General features: G+C 52.4%; 1 protein-coding gene across 8 annotated transcripts in view; it reads right to left on the reverse strand.

Annotated features, from left to right (window-relative positions):
• Positions 1-13,078, reverse strand: part of LOC105466865 (N-deacetylase and N-sulfotransferase 1) — a 73,436-nt gene that overhangs the window by 29,911 nt on the left and 30,447 nt on the right. For all 8 annotated transcript variants that reach the window (XM_024788204.2, XM_011715987.3, XM_071098218.1 and 5 more), the window contains 2 exons: positions 6,642-7,541; positions 96-590 (listed from right to left, as the gene is read on the reverse strand). In XM_024788204.2, coding sequence (XP_024643972.1) covers positions 96-590; positions 6,642-7,154 — 1,008 coding nt within the window. In that variant the 5' untranslated portion in view covers positions 7,155-7,541. The remainder of the gene's footprint in view (positions 1-95; positions 591-6,641; positions 7,542-13,078) is intronic.

Here is a 13,078-nt window from a genome sequence, read left to right on the forward strand (position 1 = left end):
GAGATACAGACAGGGCACATCCACCACGGGGCACCTGAAGGCTGAAGCTTGCCAGGCCCTGCCTGCCTCGCCCAGTCTGGCATCCCCGGTCATACCTTCACGTCCTCCACCTTCATGCGTGTGCCCTCTTTGCCCACAAAGATATCATCAATGTCCACCAGGATGTAGCGGTCCAATGGCAGGGAGAGGCGCTTCCCCGTGAGGAAGGCCACGGCGTCCACGAAGACAAGCTTGTGCAGCCAGAAGTTCAGGTTGTTGCCAAACAGCACACGCTGGATGCCGTCGTGCAGGCCCAGGTCCTGGACCACAGTGGCGTGCAGTGCGGCGTGCAGGCCGGCGTCCGCGCCCAGGTGTGGAATGGATTCGGATGAGCGCGTCTTGGCCAGCAGCACCGGCTCATAGGTGGAGTGGTTCGACTGAAACACCGTCCAGTCCTCGCCGGGGAGCACACCCTTCTCCACCTCGCTAGGTCGCGTCACGTAGAGCAGCGGGGACTTGGGGTTGATGCTGCAGTCCTTCAGGCCCAGGTTTGAGTGCAGGAACAGGGGGAAGCCCTTGAGCTGCGCGCTTAGCAGGCTGTTCTCATTGGCCTGCAGTCAACGGGGGGCAGGAGGGGGAATAGAACTGTCATATCCAGAACCTAAAGGACACAGACTCTCACATGTGGACCATAACAGTGGTATCAGTATTCACCAACATTCATGGAAGGCTCACCACCCTGGCCCTGCACTCCACCCTGCACAATAATATACTCACAAACACACATGACTCACTTACCAAAGTCAGGCACTCGGTGCTGTGCACTTTGCAGACAGGAATGCTGTTAATCCTCCAATGACCCCATGATAGAGACACTGCTCTCATACCCATTTTACACACAGGAGATGGGGCTTAGAGAGGCTAAACCACACAGAAGAAAATCTAGCAGTTGAGAACATGAATCCTGCTAGACTGCCTGACTTTGGGCAAGTTATATCACCTCTCTGTGCCTCAGTTTCTGCTGTAAAATGTGGCTAAGAACAGAAAATAACTCCAGGGATGGTAGAGGATGATCAGTATCAATACCAGCAAAGTGCTCAGAATAGGGCCTGTGGCATGATCAGAAACTGCTCATTCAGTCCTCATATCAGCCTGCGTATCCCACTTCACAGGTGTGGAAACCGAGACTTGGAGGGGCACGCTGCCCTCAGTAGCACAGTGGTTGGCAGGAGCTATGAATCACTGCCAAGAGGTGAGCCCTAGCACTCACACACCTAACCACCAGGTGTGGTTGCCTGCGATTTCCAAACCGGCTCTGGCCACGCAACCTTTTCTTCAGGAGACATCTTCACGTGGATGCCAATGCGGACGCTCAAAGAGGAGGCTTCTGCTGGGGGTGCCCCATATGCTCCTAGCACTCCAGAGGCCACTCCCCCACCATGGTGCCTGCCTGGTCATTGCCATCAGTGGTGAAGTCTCTGCCTCCCTTCTCTCAAGGCATGCGGCTGCCCAGCTCCCTGGAAGTCTGAAGTCAGTGTGCCCCAGTCCCATCTTCCCTAGGCTCACAGCCCCTGTTCCTTCCTCACCCTCTCAGCTACCTGCCCCTGAATATGGTACAATTTGTCCTTGTTCCTGTGCCAATTCCATTCTGTCTTCTTGGCCTGACAAACCCTTGCTCGTACTTCAAACCCAATGCATATATCCTCTTCTCTGCACTGGCCTCCCTGAGACCATGTTAAAGCCTCAGCTGCAGCATTTCTCACCTCAGCGGCAATATTACATTTTCAGCATTCTATCTCCCACCAGCCTGCAACCCCTTAAGTTCAGGGGCTATGATGTTTCACCTTTGGATCCCTGGTGCCCAGCTTGATACCCAGCAGGAACACACACAATTTAATGCAGAACTGGATTTTTAAAAGGAATAAAAGAGGAACAGCCAGCTCTCCAGTACCTGGCATATGATAGATGCTCAATACAGGTTTCATCTGTTCATTCTACAACCATTCACTGTGTCAGGCACTGTTTTAAGTGCCAGTGATACAGTGAGAAAAACAAAGACTTGGCCCCTGCTCTCATGAACCTTAAAATCAAGGAGGGAAGAGAGACATTCACCAAAATCACAGGAATAAATATAAAACTTCAGTGTGGCACATGCTACACAGAGGAGGTTCATATTTGTGGAACAGTAGACCACTGGGCACAGTTAGTGGGCTCAGGAGGTCTCCTGAAGAAAGGGACTTTTGAGCTAACATTTAAAGAACAAATGAGCACAAACAAAGGGAAAGGTAGAGGCCAAGAATAGCAAGTGCAAAGGCCCTGAGGTAGGACAGGACTTAACGTGGCCAAGGAATAGCAAGAAGGCAGCAGAGTGAACAAGAGGGAACGGAGGAGCTGAGGCAGTTAGGTCAGCTGGAGCCAGACCTGCAGGGTGCTGGAGGCTTGAAGCAGCAGCAGGAAGCCCTCAAAGACTCCATCAAAGGATGATAGGTTTCAATTTGCATTTTAAAAAGATCCATGTGGTTGCTGCGTGGAGAGTGAGTGGCGCAGGGCAAAGCAAAATGACTTTGGAGGGGGAGATGGGGTCACGTGTGGGCCCCCGAGGAGAGCTGCTCAGGGGGCACTCACAGGGGCGTGCAGGTCAGTGGTGGGCACGGGGTAAAGTCTCGGCTGAGCCTGTGCCCGTTGCAGAGCTGCACTTGTCCAGAAGAGTGCCTTTCACTCATCTCCTCTAATTCCCAAAAAGGCTCTGCAGGGCCCTGGCCTCATAAACCACATTAAGAAGCCTGCATGTGATTCTCCAAACATCAAGAGTACCTCCCCACCCTGTCTTGAGCCAGCCTCAGGTGCTGAGGCCCAGCACACAGCCCAATCCTCAGCTACCTCCCCAGCTCCAGGCTGCTCACGACTCCTAAGACAGCCCTGACCAAGGATGGGAACTACTTGGGCTGCGTGGGGACAAAAGCGGTAGGGCCCTGAGACATTTCAGGCCTTGTCCGTTGCCTGCTGAGGCCTGGGATGCCACACAGGACCGCGGGTGCTGAGGGATCCCATTTCAAAGTCCCGACCCTGAGCTGACTGCCAGGTGCTGGCGGCTCAGTCAGCTGTCCAGCCATCCGGGAAGGCAGAAAGCCAAGTCACTGATGGCCTATCCGCTGGCAATGAAACGAACCAGCCAAGAAGGGAATGGAGGGCCTCAGCACCGAGAGGCTGGCCTCACTGCAGGCCTCACCCCACAGCACTGGAAATCCCTTTTGCTCCTCACCACTGAGGACCCACTCCGGAGACACCAAATCTTCCGATGGGGTCCGCCAGGCAGAGGGAGGAGGAGCCCTGATTCGGGAATGCCGAGGTGGAGGCCAAGCACAGACCTCACCATTACCTGGGGGACCTTGGGAATCCCACATCTCCTCTCTGAGCCTCAGGCTCCCTGTCAGTCCACTTGCTCTTATATTATCTCCTGTGGCTGGGTTAGAAACAACAAGCTTGACTATCAGATCTTGGTTCTGTGACTTACCACAGGTTGAGCATCCCTAATCTGAAAATCCAAAATGCTCCAAAATCCAAAACTTTTTGAGCACCAGTGTGACCCCCAAATGTCATGCTCAAAGGAAATGCTTATTGCAGCATTCTGGATTTCAGATTGTCAGATCAGGGACGCTCAACTGGTAAGTAGAATGCAAGCATTCCAAAATCTGAGACCCTTCTGGTCTCCAGTATTTCAGACAAGAGACACTCAACCTGTAGCTATGTCACTCTGCACAAACCATTTAACTTTTTGAACCTCAGGTCCTTATCTCAAAATAAAATGCCTACTTCACAGAATAGCTATGAGAATTAGCCATGAAATGCCTGCAAAGCACTGAGCTCAGTGACTGGGACACAACAGTGAAAAGGTGAGGTAGTCCTTGCCAGACCCCTGCCAGGGTGTGTTTAGCTCCAGGTCACCTGGAATTTCAAGGATGAGGCATGACAGTGCCAGGAAGTAGGGATCCAGATGAGGGTGACCCTATTCCCACCCTCCAAGATCTCACAGGGGCACACATTGGTCAGGACCACAAGACAGACACAGCGCTACCACCGCTGTATGCGGAACCTGGAGATGACAAAGCATGAGAGCTGCCATCTATTGAGTGGCTCCGGTACCAGACAATGGGCTCAGTGCTCCCCACTCACCATCTTGTTTTCAACACAGACCAGTGAGGCAGGAGCTGTAATTGGCCCCGCTTTGCAGATGAGTTGAGCATTTTTACCCGAAGTCACTCTGTTTCTAAGTGACAGAGAGATCTGAACCTGTCTGGACTTTTAAGTCCCTGCTCTCACACTGCCCTGGGAATCCAGCATCAGTGGGAACTGGAAAATGAGTCTCCAGATCCCTGGAGCCCACAAACACTCCCCACTTGGCAAGTTCAGCACACAGCGGAGAAGCTGGTCTTGAGGAAAGAGTGGAGAGATGTACCTTGACCACCAGGGGGCATGCATTTGAGCAGAAAATCACAGGCCTCTGCTCAAAACCAAGGATAGTCTTGTCCCAGGCAACAGGGTAGGAAGAGCACCAAGTCCTGGAATTACCACTGGCCCCACAGTGAGACTCTGAATGTGTCCCCACCCCTCCCTGGGTCTCCTGTTCACCTTCTGCAGAGCAAGGAATTGGGGCCAGACAGCACCCAGCTCCACTGTACCAATTATGCCCAATGACCATAGCCCACTGCCTGGTCCCCAGAAACAGTGGGAGCTCTGTGCAATGGGTGTGACCTCTGATGCCACTTCTCCTGAATAAATGGCATGTGAGGCTCCTGGACTCGTCACATCGTGGTTAAGACTAAGGCCTCTGGGGCCAGACTGCTTGAGTTCAAATACCAGACCTATACTCATCAGAGGCGTAAGCCTGGACACACTGCTTATCCTCTCTTTGCCTCAGTTTCCTCCTATCTTAAATCAGGCTGCTAGCCACCTGCCTTGGTGTGAAGTGTGTGAATCTGCATGACGCATGTAGATGGTGCATGGCACTGAGTGAGCACTCAATAAACGCCAGCAGTCCTGACGCTTTCCAGGCCTGGGGCTCTGAATAGAACTTAATGAAGTTCATGGCAGGAAAGGGTACAGAGTCCAAGAGAAAAGAGAAAAACAGACAATGAAGATAGTCTGACTTGATGTCATTGTAAAGCCATAAATCAGGCCAGCGTTCCCCTGAGGGCACTCTGTAAAAGAAAGGGTTTTGTGATCAAGCCAGTTGAGAACAAATCTCACTGGTTGCTCTACTGCAGGACTTCTAAGGGCCTTCAAATTCTTGGCTCACAACACCTTTCAGTGGCAGAGCTTCCTGCTGTATTAGTGTGTGAAAGAACATGCCATGAGAAACCCTGCAGGAGACAAGGCCCAGTGCACAAGCACACCAGGAAGGCCTGGCACAAACGGGCACCCAGCAGCAGACACAGGCCACTTCTGACCCATCTCCCGCTCCTCCTCTCCCGCTTCTCCTCTCCTGGCTCACACCAAGCAAGAGGCTGCTTTAGGACTTGTGCACTTACTGTCCCTTCTTCCTGGAAGGCTCTTTGCGCAGAAAGCCACACAGCTCCTCCCTTCACTTATTTCAGGTCACTTTATCAAAGACGACTTTCCCAAAATAATGTCAAGCTCCCACCCCCGCTGCCCTCTGTGTCCTTTCCCTGCTTTGTTGCTTTTTGTACTGATCACACCTGCCCCATCCTGTGTTTATTTGCTCACTGCCTGTCACCCACCCACTCCCACAGCACTGAAATGCCAGCTGCATGACAGCAGGGACTTTGACTACTTCGATCACCGCTAGCACAGGACCACAAACACTGTGAGTGCTCAGTAAATATTTGTTGAATGAAGGAACAAATTCCCTGCCACCTCCAAAGCATTCAACTAGAGTCCCAGCTAGTGTCTGTTTTCATCTTGCAGGTCAGACTTCTCTGACCACAGCCTCTGGATCCCCCGCCATTCCCAACCTCGCCGCCCCAAGGACAGATTCTCTGTGACACCCTTTCTACAAGGACCCCAATCCCAGCGGTCATTCTGGGAGCCCCATAAAGCCCAGAGCAGCTCCCCATCTGCCCAGCGGGATTTCATTCTTCTCTTTCTCCTCATGCAAAATGGCTCTGGGTCAGGAGGTACATTAACGCCGTACTCCACCACCACCAAGAGGAAAGAGCATGGGATAGAGAGCCCAAACTATCCATGTCTAGGTTCAAATCTTGGCTTCCCCACTTACAGGCTGCATAACCTTACATAAGTAACTTAACCCCCAGAGCCTTGGTTCGCTCATCTGAAATATGGGTGCACACGCCCTCCCTAGGGGAGGTTGCCTTGACAGGTTTTGGGGCTCCTAGCAGAGCATGCCCCTCTGACTTCACACTTATCCCTGTGGCCTCCTTTACACAAGCACCTGCTGTGTGCTGGACCCCATGCACAGCAGGCGATCCCCTTGGCACGCTCCCCTAATACTTACAAAGCACTTGCCAGGCAGTGGGCACCACAGGCTCCCAGTGCTTTACCTATACTCACTCATTTAACCCTCCCAACAACCCCGGGAGGCGGGTGCTACCATTACACCCACTTCACAGATGAGAAGTCAGGCACTGAGCTGTCAGTCTGGAGAGGGGGCTCCGAACTGCTCAAGGACCCTGCTTCTTGTGTACCTTGAAGAAGCCAATGATGCCCACGCCGTAGGCCACACAGTACTTGTCCAGCAGCTCCCGGTTCCAGGCGTCCAGGTTGACATACTTGAGGATGTTCTCATAGATGATGAGGGCGAAGCGGCCACGGCCCTTGTCAGTGAGCGTGGGCATGTCACCCTTGCCCGGCGCAATCTCTGTGCGGTATTTGAAGCGGCTGGACTCCAGGATGGCCACCACCTCCTGGCCCAGTTGCGAGTAGAGGCTCTCCACAAAGACCAGCACCAACGGGTCCGTGCGGGAAGGGGTGGCTGCCTGCACAGGCTTGAGCGGCAGCAGGCGACTGGGGGCCACGGGCGGCGGGTCCCCACAGTCAGGCTCGGGGGCATCCGCCGAGGGCTCCAGGCCTCGCTTCCAGCCATATAGGTAGTAGGCCGAGATGAAAACGCTAAACAGGCAGAAGACGAACAGCAGGAAAAGGACAGCCTGCGGGGACACGTGCCGACACAGCCTCCGGAGGCATGCCAGGGCAGGCATCCTGGCCTCCGAGACCTTGGCCACCGGAGGCCCGGCCTGCCCTGGCTACCCCAAGGCCCCACACAGGAGGAGACACGAGAATCGTCCACTGACCAACAAATTCACAGAGACTTAGGAAGCAAGGCCCTTGTGGGGCACTGGGAGTGGAGGATCTGGGCCCCCGGTCCTTCCTCCCAGCCAGGGGCGCAGTCCACAGGCTGGTCACGCTCCTTCCTTCCTCCGCGCCCCTTTATGTCACCATGGCAAACCCCCGCGTGGTCCTGTGCAGAGCAGAAGTGCCCCAGGGCGTCAGGGCCTTCTGGGGGTGCAGGGCAGCAGGCCAGAGGACACTGGGCAGGCCTGGGGGTGCCGCATGCCGCTCACTCCGTGAGGACCACGGGACTAAGGCTGTGGAGAGTGGAGAGAACAGGAGCGTCAGAGTGTGGGCTTCAGGGTTCAGCTAACTGTGGACACGTGGGAGCTGACCTAACAGTGCCCAAGTGCAAGTACGGCTGCTAAACCAAGGTTGCATGATTTGCAGCAAGCTCTTTAATATCTCTGAGCCCCCGTTTCCCCACTTGTAAAATGGGGCAGACAATAAATAATATGAACCCATCTCACGAGGGGTTGGAGGATTAAGTCCAACAACGTTTGTAAATGACTTAGAGCAGTACCTAGCATATGGTATCCACAAATGGGAGTTGCTATTTTTGATCATTATCAGAGTCCAAGACTAGGCCAAGGAAAATCCAAGAGCAGGAAGGATGGGGAGAGATAATAAACATTTGCACAGCCTGGGAACTAGAGGTAGAATTCTAAATCATGACTGAATACCACATCCTCGCCATATTCCATTCCCTTCCTAACCTGTTGCTCTCTTTGAATGAGCCCAGCAGCCCCATCTGATAGATGGAAAGACTGAGTCTCCATCCGAGGAATGAAGGCTCAGAACGAAGCCAAGCCAGGATTCATTAGCGGGCTGCGGGGCATGTGTGACTTATCAGTGTGAGAAGGCCCCAGGTGACCATTACACCGTCCGAGCATCAGTGAGCTCATCTGTAACACCAGCACCCCCGCAGCTCATGGCTATAGCTGAGCGTTAAGCAAATGTGTCTGAGGAGCTTGACACAGGAAACATGACAGCTGTCATATTTGCCCCTCATGTAACCAGGCATCTCTCATCCTCGGGGTACATACCCACAGGTGCACACAACAGCCTAGGACAACAGGTGACCAAACAGCCTTCCTGAGGATCGCTATACTGCCACAGGATGCAGAGGGGAGGCCTCCCCTGCCCTGGACCTTCTGTCCACCCAGGCAGCCAAAACTCTCAGTTCCAGCCTCCCCCTCAGCCTGAATCCCCCGCACCCAGGCCATGCCTCCTGGACTCATCTCACTGGAAAGAGTTAATGAAGACCCACATACACGACACAAAGGCCCCAATTCTCTCATCCCAAACAGCAACCCCAAGCACAGCCTTCCAGTCTCCCTTAAATAGTAATGAAGTCACAAAAAGTGAGATTTCCCAGCAACCTAAGGAGCAACTTTCTTTTCTTTTTTTTTTTTTTTTTTTTTTTTAGGCAGAGTTCACTCTTGTTGCCCAGACTGGACAATGGTGTGATCTCGGCTTGCCACAACCTCCACCTCCTGGGTTCAAGTGATTCTCCTGCCACAGCCTCCTGAGTAGCTGGGATTACAAGCATGCACCACCTCGCTCAGCTAATGTTTTATTTTTAGTAGAGATGGGGTTTCTCCATGTTGATCAGGCTGGTCTCGAACTCCTGACCTCAGGTGATTCGCCCGCCTTGGCCTACCAAACTGCTGGGATTATAGGCATGAGTCACCACACCTGGTCCCCAAGGAGCAACTTTCTATCAGTCACAGCGGCTCAAAGCTAGCAGGAGAGTTGCCCGGGTCTAGATGGAAGGTGTAAGAGCCAGGGCTAAAGAGGCCGGGGGGACTTCAAGGTTTGAGCCCAGCCTAGGGGGTAAAGATCTTTGAAATCCCTTCCAGCCCCAAGACCACACGATGTGCTCGGCATGGGTACAGCATGCCTCAGACCCAACAGCTGCACTTCCAGGAATTTATCCTAGAGGTATTACTGCACAAGTGTGTAAAGATGTCTGCACAAGAACACAAATCCTAGTGCTGCTTATAACAGCAAATCCCAAACAATGGGAGATTGTAACACAAGGGTCGGGCGTGGTGGCTCATGCCTGTAATCCCAGAATTTTGGGAGGCTGAGGAAGGCGGATCACTTGAGGTCAGGAGTTCAAGACCAGCCTGGGCAAATGGTGAAACCTCATCTCTACTAAAAATACAAAAATTAGTCAGGCATGGTGACAGACACCTGTAGTCCCAGCTACTCAGGAGGCTGAGGCAGGGGAATCACTTGAACCTGGGAGGCGGAGGGTGCAGTGAGCCGAGATTACATCACTGCACTCCAGCCTGGGCGACAGAGCGAGACCCCATCTAAAAAAACAAAAGAGGGAAATTATAATACAAGCATCACGATGAAATCCTAGGCAGCCATTTACAATATGTTGAAGAAAGACATGTACTGACATAGAAATATAATTACCATATATATTGTCAAAGTCAAAAACATTCATAGGCCGGGCACAGTGGCTCAAGCCTGTAATCCCAGCACTTTGGGAGGCCGAGATGGGCGGATCACGAGGTCAGGAGATCAAGACCATCCTGGCTAACACGGTGAAACCTCGTCTCTACTAAAAAATACAAAAAATTAGCTGGGTGAGGTGGCGGGCGCCTGTAGTCCCAGCTACTCAGGAGGCTGAGGCAGGAGAATGGCGTGAACCCGGGAGGCGGAGCTTGCAGTGAGCTGAGATCCGGCCACTGCACTCCAGCCTGGGTGACAGAGCGAGGCTCCGTCTCAAAAAAAAAAAAAAAAAAAATTTATAAAACGGTTTGTACGTGTGGTCACAATTTTGTTAAACATTTTTGTGCATAGGCTAGAAACCGGTGCTAAATGCAAAAAAAAAAAAAGAAAAGAAAAAGAAACATTAACAGTGATTATCTCTGGGTGATTTTTATTTCCGTTTTTTGTTTGTGAAATGAGGAGGTGACTAGGATAACAGGCCTGGTCTCAGCTCTGCCATGATGCACTGTGTGACCCCCTCTGGGCTTCCTGCATGTTAGAAGGGGGTTGGGACAGGTGATCTCTGGGGGCTCCTTCACCTCTGATATTCTACATTTCAGTGCCAGTACCCTGAGGAACCAGAGGCAGCCAAGAAAATGGGCACCTGCAATGCAGTGGGATAAGTGTGATAGGCGGGGATGGAAGGGGTATTTGGAAGAACTCTGGGGTCCTTAACTCTTCTGGCAGGGAGAAGGAGGGGACAGGGAAGGCTTCCTGGAGGAAGGATACCTAAGCTGACCAGAATAAGTAAGGGTTGGGCAGGGGTGGATAGAGGAAATGGCACATACCACAGCTTGGAGATAAGAGCATGTGTGGCGCTTTCCAGGGACTCCCTGCAATTCTAGCTGAGAGCAGGGCAAGAAGGAGCAGGTGTCCTGGGCAGAGCCAGGTAGGCTGGGGTGACTGGTCCTGTTTATACTCAGGGTACCCAGGTGTCCCATTTACCACTGATAAGGACAGCCTGTGGCAGCAGCCCAGCCCCACCTCTTGGCCTAGGGCCAGGACAGAAGCACAGTGGGGAGGAGGCGGGGATGCCCTGATGGTGCCCCGCCCACGTTGGCCACCCAACCCCACGGAAGCGGGGGAGAGCAGCCACCAGCCACTCCTCGCAGGCCTGAGTGCGGTGGTCAGTGACCCTCTATCAGATTAACAACCTTCCAGAGTGTGAATTATGCAGCTCAGAGTCTCAGGAATGTGGGAGCCACGAACCCCTGTGGGAATCTGACATTTTTCAGACATAAAAAATATGCACATTAAAAAATGCACATGGTTGCCAGAGGTTGGGCGTTGAGAGTATGAATCAGCGGAGCAAAGAGAATTTTTTTGGCAGTGAAACTATGTGTATGAGACGACGATGGTGGATACATGTCATTATACATTTGTCCAAACCCACAGAATGCATACCACCAGGGCTGAACCTGAAAGTAAACTATGGACTCTGGGTGATAATGATGTGTCAATGCAGGGTCATCTGTTGTAACAAATTTACCACTCTGGGTTGGACACAGTGGCTCACACCTGTAGTCCCCTGACCCTGGGAGGTGGAGGCAGGAGGATCACTTGAGGCTAGGAGTTTAAGACCAGTCTGGGCAATATAGCAAGACCCCCATCTCTACAAAGAAAAAAAAAAAAAATGAGCCAGGTGTCAGAGAATGTGCCTGTAGACCCAGCTACTCAGGAGGCTGAGGCAGGAGGATCACTTGGGCCCATGAGGTCAAGACTACAGTGGCCATAATTGTGCCACTGCATTCCAGCCTGAGCGACACAGCAAGACACCATCTCAAAAAAAAAAAAAAAAAAAAAAAAGTACCACTTTAGTGGGGGATGTTGATAATAGGGGAAGCTGTGTGTGTGTACAGGGGAAGAGGGCATATGGGAACTCTCTGTACCTTACTTTCAATTTTGCTGTGAATGTAAAACTAAAAATCTAAACAATAAAGTCATACACACACACACACACACACACACACACACATACACACACACACACACACATATGCTAGAAAATGTCATAATGGTGTGGTGGCTCTCACCTGTCATCCCAGCACTTTGGGAGGCTAAGGTGGGTGGATCACTTCAGGTTAGGAGTTCAAGACCAGCCTGACCAACATGGTGAAACCCCATCTCCACTAAAAATATAAAAATTAGCTAGGCATGGTGGCAGGCATCTGTAATCCCAGCTACTCGGGAGGCTGAGGCAAGAGAATCACTTGAACCCGGGAGGCAGAGCTTGCAGTGAGCTGAGATCCGGCCACTGTACTCCAGCCTGTGCAATAGAGCAAGACTCCGTCTCAAAAAAATTTATATCATAATAATTTCAAGGAGTTCAGAGCCTCCCTGTCACCCATCCACAGACCTAAAGTCCTAGACTAATGGACCCTACTGGTTACACATGCAGACTGGAGCCAAGTGGCTTCGGTTCAAAACTAAGCTCCACCACCTAGTAGCTGTGTAATCTTGGGCGGGTTATTTAACTTCTCAGTGCCTCAGTTTCCTAGCATGTAAAATGGAAATTCTACCTACTTCCCACGGTTGTGAACATTAAATGAGTTGATACAGAAGATGCCTAGAACCATGCCCGGCACACAGCTGCTGTTATCACGCACCCCTGTTGCTTATTTAACATACTTATGACAATCCCTCACGATGCGGATCACAGCTTAGCTCACGAAGTGCTTTCAAGCTCATCCCTCTCTTGAGAGTCTGACAGCCCTAGGACTCAGGCAGGGGAGGGCAACTCATTTCACAGAGGGAGAGCAAGGGCTGAGGCAGGCAGGCACCAAACACACTTATTACACAGAGGGCCAGGCAGCCAGGGCTGCTGTCCTCCTCTCACAGCATGCCTGAAAAGCAGCCCTATCTTTGGGGGCTGTGGCCCTTACTGGGAGCTGGCTGGCTGCCTGGATAGAAGCCAGGAAGCTAAAGATAAGGCCATGGCAAAACACAGGGCAGAGGGAGAGCAAGGTAGCCCCTGTTCTCAGAGAAGGCCAAATACCCTGGGGTGGGGGTGGGCGGAGGGAAGTCAGTTGCTTTGTAGCAAAGTGCTGGCCACTCAGCCTGCTGGCAAAGAGGACTTCCAGCACAGCCCCTCTGCAACCCACTCAGAGGCTGCCACCCTCCACCCAAGGCCCTCCTCACCCGCCTGCACTCCAGAGCTCCCAAGGCTCAAGGGATAAAAAACTGAGGGGCTCCTAATCCCCCCGGAGCCACCAAGGCCTCAAGGACAGCTGGGGCTGAGGCCTCAATGACCCCCACCACCCTGGGCCTGCTGGGCCTCACAGACATC

This window comes from Macaca nemestrina, chromosome 6, assembly GCF_043159975.1.
Source record: "Macaca nemestrina isolate mMacNem1 chromosome 6, mMacNem.hap1, whole genome shotgun sequence".
In the NCBI taxonomy this organism is placed as follows: domain Eukaryota; kingdom Metazoa; phylum Chordata; class Mammalia; order Primates; family Cercopithecidae; genus Macaca; species Macaca nemestrina.